At 40.2% G+C, this 12,212-nt stretch overlaps 1 protein-coding gene and 1 long non-coding RNA gene across 2 annotated transcripts in view; one reads left to right on the top strand and one right to left on the bottom strand.

Moving 5' to 3' along the window:
* Positions 1 to 12,212, bottom strand: part of RAPGEF2 (Rap guanine nucleotide exchange factor 2) — a 307,928-nt gene that overhangs the window by 185,952 nt on the left and 109,764 nt on the right. The window contains exons 2-3 of the mRNA XM_045019477.1: positions 11,231 to 11,301; positions 332 to 388 (exon numbers count right to left, since the gene is read on the bottom strand). Of these exons, the coding sequence (XP_044875412.1) occupies positions 332 to 388; positions 11,231 to 11,301 (128 nt within the window). The remainder of the gene's footprint in view (positions 1 to 331; positions 389 to 11,230; positions 11,302 to 12,212) is intronic.
* The window catches only part of LOC123371691, an 82,152-nt gene that overhangs the window by 52,617 nt on the left and 17,323 nt on the right, over positions 1 to 12,212 (top strand). The window lies entirely within an intron of this gene.

Below are 12,212 nucleotides of genomic sequence, written 5' to 3'. Positions count from 1 at the left end.
TAGATTTGTTGATCTGGCACCTATGGCAGGAAAAAACTGCTCACTACTGCTTTATCTTGATTGATATAAATCCAGATGACAGCTTAATCTGAGGAGATGACATTCCACACCCACTAATTCTCTGCCCTTTCACTGACTACAATGTTACAACAATGCACAACAGCTCTATTACTGACACCAGTTTGAACCTGCACATTTCTATGCTATGTGATGAAGAAGTTAAGGTGGCTCATTTGTTTACACAGAACACACTTTTAAAACACACCCTTTAGCATTTTTGGAAAGATTTGGTTCACTGAACTGCACATAGTAGAAGACAGGAAACACTTACTAGTACAGAACTTCGTTTGCTTCATGCCTTTCATATCTCACAGTTTCACACATCAGCCTGTAAGAGAAAAAAAGACATTTTTTTCCTTTACCACCTTCATAGTTTATCATTCAAAGGAAGCCTCAATGTCTGAAAAAAGTTTTATTAAAATATTTAATCAATATTTTCACATTTGTTCTCAGCCCTTAATGAAAATAATATATGTTTGAGTTTAAGTTGTTTACCAACATATCTAAACTGGTGAGTTTACAGTACTGAAATTGCCAGTTTACCTAGTGGGATGTAACTTCTCCCATTAAATGTTTAGGCTCTGTAAAATGGGGATAATGATCTTGACCTCCTTTATAACACACTTTGAGATCTGCTGATGAAAAGTACTGTAGAGGAGTTAAGTATTATTTCACTTTTCAGTGTAAGCTACTTCACAATATAAAGCACATTTTAAGAAAAATAAAGCAATATGCAATACTAAGCAGATGTCTTTTGTGAGATTTCCAGTACTTGCTTTTTCAGGTCAAGCCGTATATACCTCAAAAAATTGGCTGAAATTTTGACACTTTAGCATTAAAATCCCTTGCTCATTTCCAATTCCAAAAGGGCAGTAAGTTACAAAAAGGTGAAAAGATTTTCCTGCAGATTTCAGGAAAATCCTTAATGCCCCTTTCACATCCAATACGTGCTACTTTTCCTTCAGGTGCACTTATTTCAGACAAAACTTTCCTAAGTCCTGAGAACAGTAACGTTCCTCTTCGTGATGAAATCAGTGAGGATTCATAGAACCACTTTATCTTCATGAAATACACAGCATTGAGGCTCAGTGACTTACACCATTTCACCCACCCCACCCCCCACAGGTAAATATTGTATACTTACAGAGCAAACTGCAAATAGAAAGGCTACTTGCTGGACAAGTATAAGGAGATTTGCTTAAGAGGCTAATGTGAGTATTTTATTAAAACATTAGGAACTATATTTGAATTCCAGGCAGAAATTCTCAGTCGCTAGGGGTGTGATCATTTCTGTTGCATCTTGCTATATGAAGATGACCCACTAGCTTCTGATGACATATCAAGATAAAGTTTCCCAGCACTATGACCTTCATTCCAACAGGGTGACTAAAAATTGATTTTTTTTAAAACAAAATTTTAAAGTTTTTAAAATTTAATTTAAGTTATAAGCTTTTTCTCTTTAAAAATAGACATTTAAAATTAAATATGAATTTAATACAAAATATGTTAAGGCCTAAACTTATTATAATCTCTTAGAGTATTTAAATAAATATGCTGAATTGAGGGGCCTCTATCAAAGGCTGAGAAAGTTTGTTTTTCTGTGTAAAGACAGGATCGGGGAAAAACAACTAACTTTTGAGATCACGCTTTATAAATAAGACAACAGGTCAGCCTAAGTAATTTAGGAGACTGTCTCATTTTCAAGAGACAGAGATGAGACTAGGAATTTAATCTCCAGCCACTTTCACTTAGGCATATTTGAAATTTTTTCTAGGCTGACCTGAAATAATCAATTTAATTCACTGATTACAGTTAATCCCTCTGGTTAATTTAGATGAAAAATGTGAAATGTGTTTTGATAAAAGAAGTTTATGTATCCTAAACATTGATGTTGTTTTGCTTGATAAAAATAAATTGTATATGCTGTTGTGTGTGTTCAGTTAAATTCCAGTTGCCACCCTAACGAAGCTTGACACAAACTCATGAGGAAAAAGTGAATTATCTAATAAATAAGCAATATATCATTCACCATTTTCTAACACACTCAAAATGCACAATTAATAAGAATTTGAAAATATTAAACTATATAATTTCTTGAATGTATCTAATTATAGTATGCCCTTGTAGTAGCAAAAAGATGTACCAAATCTAATGTACAGACTCCATTTACTTAAAATGTTTTAATGGTTATATTAACCAATGAGAATGCACCTTTCTTTAGAAAACGAAGTACAAATAAAGTTGATTAAAACTGATTATATAAATTGAGGCTTCCCACTTGGTAATTGGTAAAATGTCTGACAGTATGGCTTCTCAATGAGCGGAGGGAGAAACTGGTTTGGGCCCCTGGATCAGTTAGATTTTTCTATTAAAATGCAACAAGGTTTCCCCATGGCCATTGCTATTGCCTCCTAGCTTCATGGCCTCAATAGCCAATTCGGTTCTACTAAAATTACCCCTAAACCCACTCTCTCACAATAGCTTTTTAACAACTTTGGCTAGGATGGGGAAACAAGAGAGTTTTTCCTGTTAATGGATAGGGCCTGAATTTTTCCCTGCTTATGAACAGAGGTAGTTGTGACCATTCCTTTCCCTGGCAATAGACTGTCCGCTCCATATCAAACAGTCCACTTTGACGTTGAGAACCTCTCTGGTCTGCATCTCCTGCATCAAGAAAAAGTTTCTGCTCACTGGAAGGCCACTTTTGCTTCCTTGTGCAATGAGAAGCTTATTGGGCCTCACTACTTATTAATACATCCTATTGCTGAAATACTGTCCATTGTATCACATGGCTTTCCATGAGAAGATCCTGCAACCTTTAAAAAAAAAAAAAAAAAAAAAAAGATGACTGGTCTTAGTTCTGGGATCTCAATCTTCAGTTATTTAGCCTCTTGGTCTTACTTATCATAAATCAATCTGTGGAACGGAGAAGCTAAAAGAAGGTACAGAATAGGAAAATCGCTACTTCTGGAGTGAAAGTTTAAAAAAATTGAAATATTAATAAAGGAACCTGATAAGTTCTTCTATAGTCTCTGCTCTGCTAGCAGAGTTCTGTGTGATGCGCAGGCTAGGATTAAGGAATTATAGGAGACTCTGGTTTCCCAGTGACAGTGCAATTTTATTTGGCATGTAAATTCAACTTTGATTTGAGTTTGGGGCAAAGGTTGAAATCCATTCCTCCTTAAGTTAGACAAATTCACCCTTCCTTAGTAGCACTATGGCTGAATTTTCTGTAGATAAACAAGTAACACAATCCTCTTGCACAAGGTGGCACAGTGTTTTCAGTAACATATGTATGTGTTTTGTTATAATTAATATAATTAAAGCTTTTTCATAATAGGCAGTTGATTACTTCCTTCCTATATATAATGTTTCTGACAGTACTGTGGGTGTGCTGATATTTATTTGAATGTTACATCTATCTCCTACATCACAACATATTTTAGTCAACCAAGTTCAGAACCAAAATCAACTTCAAAAAACCCAAAACTTTAAGATAGCATTTTTCAGTAGTGAACAAAGCTTGCTGTTTAAAAAACCCCACAAAAACAATTAATCTCCAAAAACGGTTTACAAACTAACCAGCACAAAAAGAGTGTTACTATCCTAGAAAATGCGATAAACCTGCATCTGGATGAAGTGAGCCTTTTCTATATATGGTGCTGTAAACAGAAGCTCTCCTCTAGGAATTCTCTGTGTTAGTAAAGTTAGGATAAGTTCCACACATTCCTTAGAAAGAATCTCTTGACTTAATTCCAATTTACAAGCCAAAGCCATGCATCAATGTCTCAGGCCACTAGGATCCTTGTTTACAAGTTATAAGGTCAGTTTAAGCTTAGTATTCTTGAACATGGATAAGTTCGCTAAAAATGTTACACATCATTTCATAATAATTAATACTGCAACAGATGGTGAGTGACCAGAGCTGACCTTCCAGAACAAAGTGAAGTGAATTTTGTATATACATACAAGTTGCAAAACATATTCTGACTGCTTTAGGATAAAAAAAATCAATACTTGGATAAAACTGCATAAAATGACACGTGAAGGACAAAGTAACAGTCTAGAGCAGGGGTCGACAACCTCTGGCACACAAGCTAATTTAATGTGGCATGCTGCTGCCGGCTTGGGATCCCTGCCATCGACCTCGCTCAGCCCGCTGCCACCCTGGATGAACGGAACCCAGGGCTGGTAGTGGGCTGAGCAGGGCCGGCGGCTAGGACCCCAGCTGACAGGGGTCGGCGGATGGAACCCCAGATCTGATTTGTGTCAAAGTTAATTCAATGCATGAAAATAAGGTAACAACAGTAATTTGGCATCAATTGCCGGGCAGTTCAGGTGTCCCTCCTGCCACTGCCATGTGCTGCTCCTGCCCTCTGCCTTGGAGCTGCCCCGGGATTGCTGTGCAGAGCGGGGGGAAGAGGGGTGCTAATGTCCTGGGGGGACACAACAGGGCTCAGGACGGAGGGAGCTTGCTGGCAGCAGCTGCTGTCTCAACTTGCTGATCTACTTAAAGGGACAATGTGTGTGTGTTTCACACACACACACACACACACACACGCTGTGTCTCCTCCCTTCATTTGTGCTGCCTTGTAGAGTGTGAGGCTATATTAACAGCAATGTGTTAACCCTTGAGGGCTCAGCCAAGTGCTAGTTCATCATTTAGCAGTAAGACATTCGCAGAGATATATCCCACCCTCTGATTCCACCACCTCAACCAAGCTTCACACTCATCATTGCTGTGTACAGTACTAAGTTGTTTGTTTAAAACTTATTTTGTGTGTGTCTGCCTGTCTATATATTTTCATTCTTTTGTCTGGTGGAAAAAAATTCCCTGGAACCTAATCCCCTCCCCATTTACATTAATTCTTATGGGGAAATTGGATTCGCTTAACATTGTTTCGCTTAATGTAGCATTTTTCAGGAACATAACTACAACGTTAAGTGAGGAGTTACTGTAATAGTGAAAGACACTTATATGCATAACACTTTCACTTCTGTAGCAACCAATCCAAATGTTTAAAATGTGGGCAAAAAGCACCCCAAAAAGTAAGAGTGGGAGAAAGCAATAGGAGATACACATAGAAGATGAGCCACTAGTATACTATTTTATAAATTATTTTATGAAAAAAAGAATAAAATGTGGCCCCTTTTATACAGTTAGTAAAAAAGTGGGAGGATTTGAGGTTACATGCATGTAACTATCCTGATTTAAAGAAATTCTTGAATATTTTTTCCTAGTTGGCATTTTATTCTATGGACACATTAGGAATGTTAAAAAAAAAATTTAGAAGTGTTTAACAGATTTCTAGATTGCCACTAGCTTCACCCTTCACAGTATGGTACTGCTGTATCCTTGAACACCTCTTCACCCAGGGCCAGATTTATACTTTACATGCCCCTAGGCACAGCATCTTCAGCACCCCTCTCCTCCCTGCACCTCCGCCTATATAGTTGTCCGTAAAAAATGGAACAAGAAATATAAAAAATAATGTAAGTACTTTTTAACTTTTAAACACACTTTTAACTTTTAGGTGCCCCTAGAACACCTGCACCTCTAGTCACATGCCTACTGTACCTAACTGGAAATCCGGCCTTGACTTCACCTGTAACCTATGTTAACATTAATTATTTTTATTAAACATTTATTTTCAGAAGTGCTCAACTCTCTTGACACTTTTTTTTTCAATTAAAACTAAAGAGGATGTATTGCACTTGCAAATGAACAGGTATTTATATATGATGGAAAGTGGTATAATAACTGCTCCTATAGTGGTCAAGGACTCCTAGCTTTGGCTTTGCTTCAGGCCTCCCTTTGCTAACACCACTCAAACAATGTGATTTTTACAGAACAGCAGTAGTGACATTAGTCATGTCAAACTCTACACATCAATTATAAGAAATCATATCTCCAGCAATTCAGTTTTAATTAAGTTTAGAATCTGGCACTGCAACATCCAAACAGCTATTTTTAGCACACAGACTTGAAGACTCCTCCAAAAGGCAGTGTAGACATACCCTTAGTGACCACCTACAAAAAGCTGGGCTTAAGTGACTTTCTCACACAGGAGCTTTGTGGCACAGGTAGGGATAAAATCATTCTTCAAGGCAGTATTCAACTGCCTTAGTCACAAGATCATTCTTTTACCCCATGCATTCTCCTGCATCATTCACCACACACTTCCCAGCTTCAGAAACAAATGAGGCAGGATTCCTACAGACAATAACCTCACTGACTAAACAACTGAGTCATTCCTGGCACAAAGTCCGTCGTGTGAACTGAATGAGGTAGGGGTCCTATAGAAAAAAGAGTTTGTGATCATGTAGTTAAAGACTGTATCATAAATCATACAGAGCAGGGGGGCAAATTAAGGTTGCATAAGCAAACACAGCTGAAGCATTTTCTAACTTCTGAATATGATAGAATATACCCATGTTCACATCCTCTACACTGTTATAATAATGTTTGTATGAAGTATGGCTTGTAAAGTATCATTTGAAAACTCAATTTGCTGATCAATGATATCATGGCAAAATGCAAGTAGCAGTGTTGCATGTGAAGTTATAAACATAAGTTGAAATCATAACTAAAAGTACAGTAGAACCTCAAACACCTCAGGAATGGAGGCTGTCTGTAACTCTGAACAAAACATTATGGTTGTTCTTTCAAAAGTTTACAACTGAACATTGATTTAATACAGCTTTCAAATGTCACTGTGAAGAAGGAAAATGCTGCTTTTCCTTTTTCTTTTTAAGTAGTTTACATTTAACACAGTACTGTATAGTATTTGCTTCCCCTCCTCCTTTCCCCCCCCCCCCATCTCTGCTGCTGCCTGATTGCATACTTCCAGTTCCAAATGTGGCATGTGGTTGACTAGTCAGTTCATAACTCTGGTGTTTGTAACCCTGAGGTTCTATTGTATGTTTCCCAGATAAGCCTGGGGAGCGGCCAAATCAGTTCCTCATAGACAAAGGGCAAGCGGATACCTCAGCCAGGTGTCAAGTAGACATTGAGCATTACCGATGGAGCATTACCTGCTAAGTGGCCATTCTTTGGCAGGAAAGGGGTCAAGAGCAAAATTCTACATTTTGGCAAAGAACCAGCATGGAGTTTCCTTCCACACAGACTACTTGTCACCTTGCTTCCAGATGGAAATGCTTCTCAAAGTGGGACAGGACTACAGAAAGAAGGGACAGACACCGCAAGATACTCCTCTCCCCATCCCCTCCAACCCATTACATTCACTGCACCTGAAGAGACAAAGGAAGCAGCTGTTGGACTCTAGGGGAGGGATCCTGACCTGAGAGTTTGGTCAGCTGCTGGAGCTTGTGGTGAGAAAGTTTTCATTGCAACTAAGATAGTTTCTTAAGTAGATACTAGAAATCTTTATTTTTCTTGTGAACATTTCTGACTTTCATGCCTCATTACTTGTACTCACTTAAAATCTCTATTTTATTATTTTATGTAACCCAGTGTATTCAAGTTGAAGTGTCAGGGTAACTCCATTTGGGGTAACAAGTTATGTGCATATTATTGCCTTTAAGGAATAACAGACTTACCATATTTATATTGTCCAGGAGAGGGCTGAGCTGTATAGGACATATGTTTCTGGGGAAAATCTTGGACTGGGAGTGTGTTGGAGTCACTCTGTGGTAATCCTTAACATGGGTAAGAGCCAAGGTATGGCTGGCTGGCTGCAGCACACACAGATATAGCTGACAGCAACTTTCACGCTGCAGGCTGTTTCTGAGAAGTCTAGGTTGGAGACTAGGAGGCACTGTAAAGGGCACCCCAAGTGACAAGGCGGGGGTGACAACTACTCATTGGTTTGGATTATACCCTGGTGTGTCACACAGAGTGCTTGACTTTGCAATCTTAAAATTCTTTTTACATTGAAAACTTCATAAAAACAAAGTTTTCATAAAAGCAAACTGAAAAAATTAAGATATCATGTAGAATCATGCTGCCTCTGCACAGGGGTCATCAGCAAAATTGGAACCTTTGGATCTACAGCAGAAACCTCTAGCACCTGAGCTAACAGAGCAACTCATAGTAATAGTAGGCTGTTATCCTCTGTGTGGGTCAGTCACTAAAGGGGGATGCGACACTATCATCAAACATTATGAGACCTACTGGGAAATGAGAAATGTTGGAACTTGAGAATCTTGGGTTCTATTCCAGATACTGGAGGGGAGTATGCTTTAGTAGTTATATATACTTCTGCCCTGACCCCAAAAACCTGCCTGCTTATAACCCATCCCCTACCATGTTCCCTACATACCCAGCCTGTCAGTTTTTGTCCATCTTCTCTGCTTCTATCCTCCTCCAAATTGTCTGTGTTGAACCTTTTATTCTATTCCTGACTCCGCCCTTGCTCCTGGTCCAACCACCAAGCCTGTACTCTTTCCCCCCCATGCTCTTCTCTCCTCCTTCCCTGTCCTCTCTGCCCCTCACCCTTCTGCATTCAAATAGGGATGCTTCCTTTCCTCCTCCTCCAAATTGCCTATATTCCAGCATGAGGAGCACTAACAGCACAGGAGTCTCCCTGTTCTCAGTTCCAGCAACAAAAAGGTACTCCAGAAGGAATTCTGTGCCACTGCACAATGCAGAATTCTGCAGAAATTTATGCTGTGTGTGCAGAATATCCTTTTTGATCACGCACCCCTATCAGTAAAAAAAATTTGAGCACGCACCCCCAATATATGTATATTTATTTATGTATAAATTATATACATGTACTACACTAATATATTATGTACATTATAAAACATGCAAAAATAGAAATTAAAAAAGGATGTGATAAACATGAAAAACAATATTTTTTAAATAATTTTTATTGTATTTTATTTATTAATGGTACAAAAAACCTTTTTGCTCTCACAAAAAAAATAATAATATTTTTAGTGAGAGCAATGTGATTGAATATGCTTCATTATTTCTGAAAATATTGTTTTAACACCGTGATACAGCGATTCGAAGATCTAGATTAGGGTTAAGGTGCAGGAGGTGGCTCGGGGGGGGGTACAGAGTCTGAGAGGGAGTTAGGGTGCGGGAGGGCGCTCAGGCGGTGCAGGAGGAGGCTCAGAGCTGGGGCAGGCAGGAGGTGCAGAGCACTTACCTGGGGCAGCTCCTGTTTGGTGCAGGGGGTGTGCAGGTGGCTCTGCACAGCACAGCACCGCCCCCATGGCCGCAATTCTGGGAGCCATAATTCTGGAAGCTACTCCTCCGCCCCTCCGGCAGGCAGGGCCACCCGGAACACAGGGGCTTTAGGGGCTGCAGGGCCCTGGGCTAAGGGGACTCAGGGGCCCTGGCCTGCAGCTCTAAAGCCCCTTTCAGAATGCGGCCCTGCGAGCCCGGACTGGAGGACTCAGGAGGAGCAGGGGCAGCCGCGCAGCCAGCGGCCGGAGAGAAGCACAGCTTTCCCCTTCAAACTGCCGCTTCTCTCCGGCCAGCTTTGAAGGGGAAAGCACCGTTCTTTCCCGCCGTTGGCTGTGTGGCTGCCCCTGCTCCTCCACAGGCCGGAGGACTCAGGGCCGCATTCTGAAAGGGGCTTTAGAGCTGCAGGCCAGGGCCCCGGGGCCCCCTTAGCCCACGGCCCTGCAGCCCCTAAAGCCCCCGCGTTCCCGGTAGCCCTGCCTGCAGGGAAGACGGGGGGCAGCTTCCCCGCTCGCTCATTCCCTCCCTTCTCTGGCCACCCTCCCCCCGCCCCCGGCAGTGCTCCTCCTGCTGCGCCCCCCAATGGATTGTCTTGCGCACCCCTGGGGTGTACGCACCTCAGTTTGGAGGCCACCGAGCTAGAGGGATCCCGGCAGCTGCAATTCCCCACATGCTCTGACAGAAGGAAACAGCGGCGTGCAAGAAAACTCCATGCAAGTCTGGGACTGAGCATCAGGCTATTTCTCCCTCTGGATCCCAGGACTCTGAGAGGTCGGGGGGAGGCAGGTGTCTGGGCTCTGGGGGAGGGGGTGCAGGTATCGGGGCAAATGGGGGCCATAGCTGGGCTGGGCTCGGGGGGGCAGGGGGAGGGGAGAACAGGACCTGGGTTGTCATAGGGGTTTCCTTCCTTTCTATTCCTGGGGGAATTAGTGTGCATCACTGTATTGTTACAAACATACTTGCTGACAGGTATTTTGAGATAAATTACCAAAATAATTGAAACTGGCCTGATTATGTAGTATTATTTTGACAATTAAAATTTGCAAAATTTTAAAATATTTTGCGCAGAAATTTTTTTTTTAAATATTTTGCCCCAGGAGTAAAGAGGTCCTCCTCAGCCAGAACCAACTGCATGAAAAGCTCTGTCCAGACACAGGTGGGAGCTCTGTTCAGGTGGAGCATACTCAGTGGAGACAATGTTCACAGAACTTTGCTGACATTCTCTAACAAACCAGTACTACCTGTATACAAACAACAATTTTCAGAGTCTTAAGTCAGCCAAATTTGGGTAGATTTTCATTGGGACAGCAAATTGTACCTCTCTGAAAACAGGGCAATCCTCATGCAATTTCAAGTCCCTTCTCAAAAACATGGAGGCGCTACAGCTTCCTAAAATAGCTGTAGGAGTGTAATATTAGGAAAAAGCTTTTTTTTCCCTCAACTTCATTCTCAGAAGCAGTTCAACCATTTTGGCTGAAGCAGTCCAAAAAAATTCAACCTGAGCCAGATACCTGGCATGGAAAATTTCATCTTAAACAGTTTAAAGTTTGGTAAAGTTACAGCCAATTGAGAACAGGGTCTTAAAATGGAAAGCATTAGACAACCTTAGCTATAAGTTGGCACTGCCAGCTCTGCCTCTAATACAAGTTAAAATTTCTGGTAATATTTAATCTAAAATTATTCACAGTAATATTTCATATAAACGGAATTTATTTATTTTTTAACTAAAATACACGAGTGGTGGTAAAAATCTAGCAACCAATTTTCTACAAAAGTTTATTACTCTGGTTTTAAAAAAAACTCTATATTTACAGCTGATCGCGCTGATAAGTAGTAAATTAAAAATCTGCATTATTACTGCCAAGTTTATAAGATAAAAGAAATCAAGTATTATTACAAGTATTAAGATATTTATCACCATGATATCTGGGTAAAAAAATATTTTCTAATTCACTACTAACAGATGCCTCTTTAGCACGTAAGTAGCATAATATTAGCGTTAAAATACCATACCTGAGTTGGTGTTCCCTCAGATTAGACAAAGCTTCCATTCCATGTAAATAGGAATACACTATCTCCAAATCCTGCAAACAGACAGAAAACATTTATTATGCTTCTTGTATCAGCATACGGTATCAAAATTATTACCATCTTTACAGAGCTCCCAACAATCTTCTACTGAGTTTGCTAGAAATATTACAAATACATGTTCCAAATAGTATGTTTACATTAGGCAGAGCGTGAAAGTTTTGTTAGTGTTCTGCATTTACATACAAGAAACTTTTAATAGAACGTTATATACAAGCATGCTTTCAACTTCACTAAAAGTATAAACAAAAAGAAAATCTTTATGTTTTTGCTGTGGTTCAAGATTCTTGTCTTTGATTTGACTATAAAGACAGAAGTCTGGCCCGTGATTTTAGTTGGCTGTTTTCATTTAATAATTCAACTAACATCACAATTCCTCTGCTTCCTTCTATCGAGGTATTTTAGGACCTTCTTTTCTTGCGTGAAAGCAGGCTCAGGGAAACTCAGTATCTACAACAGAGGGCATGTCTACACGTACAGCACTGCAGCACAGCTCCAGTACATCTAGTGAAGACACTATATGCCGATAGGAGAGCGCTCTCCTATCAGCATAATAAAACCACCTCCATGAAGGGCAGAAGCTATGTCAACAGGAGAAGCTGCCCACACTGCTGCTTATGTCACTGTAACTTATGTCCCTCAGGGGGTGGTTTATTCACACCCCGAGTGACATAAATTCTGCCGACATAAGCTGTGGTGTAGACATAGCCTGAGTGTTTTAATAGGGGGGAAAAAATCAACACTTTAAAAAAAAATGTTAACCTCATGCCCAATATTCTTCTTTTCATCCCAACCCACTTCTTAGTGTTTCTAAAAATAAACACCACTATATGAGAAAGCACAGTTACAATCCTAATTACATGAGAAAGCTTGAAAGCCAGGGCAATGAGAGGATCTACCAAATTAA

This window comes from Mauremys mutica, chromosome 5 (genome assembly GCF_020497125.1).
Source record: "Mauremys mutica isolate MM-2020 ecotype Southern chromosome 5, ASM2049712v1, whole genome shotgun sequence".
Classification (NCBI taxonomy): Eukaryota; Metazoa; Chordata; order Testudines; family Geoemydidae; genus Mauremys; species Mauremys mutica.
This window is presented reverse-complemented; position numbering and strand designations above follow the sequence as displayed.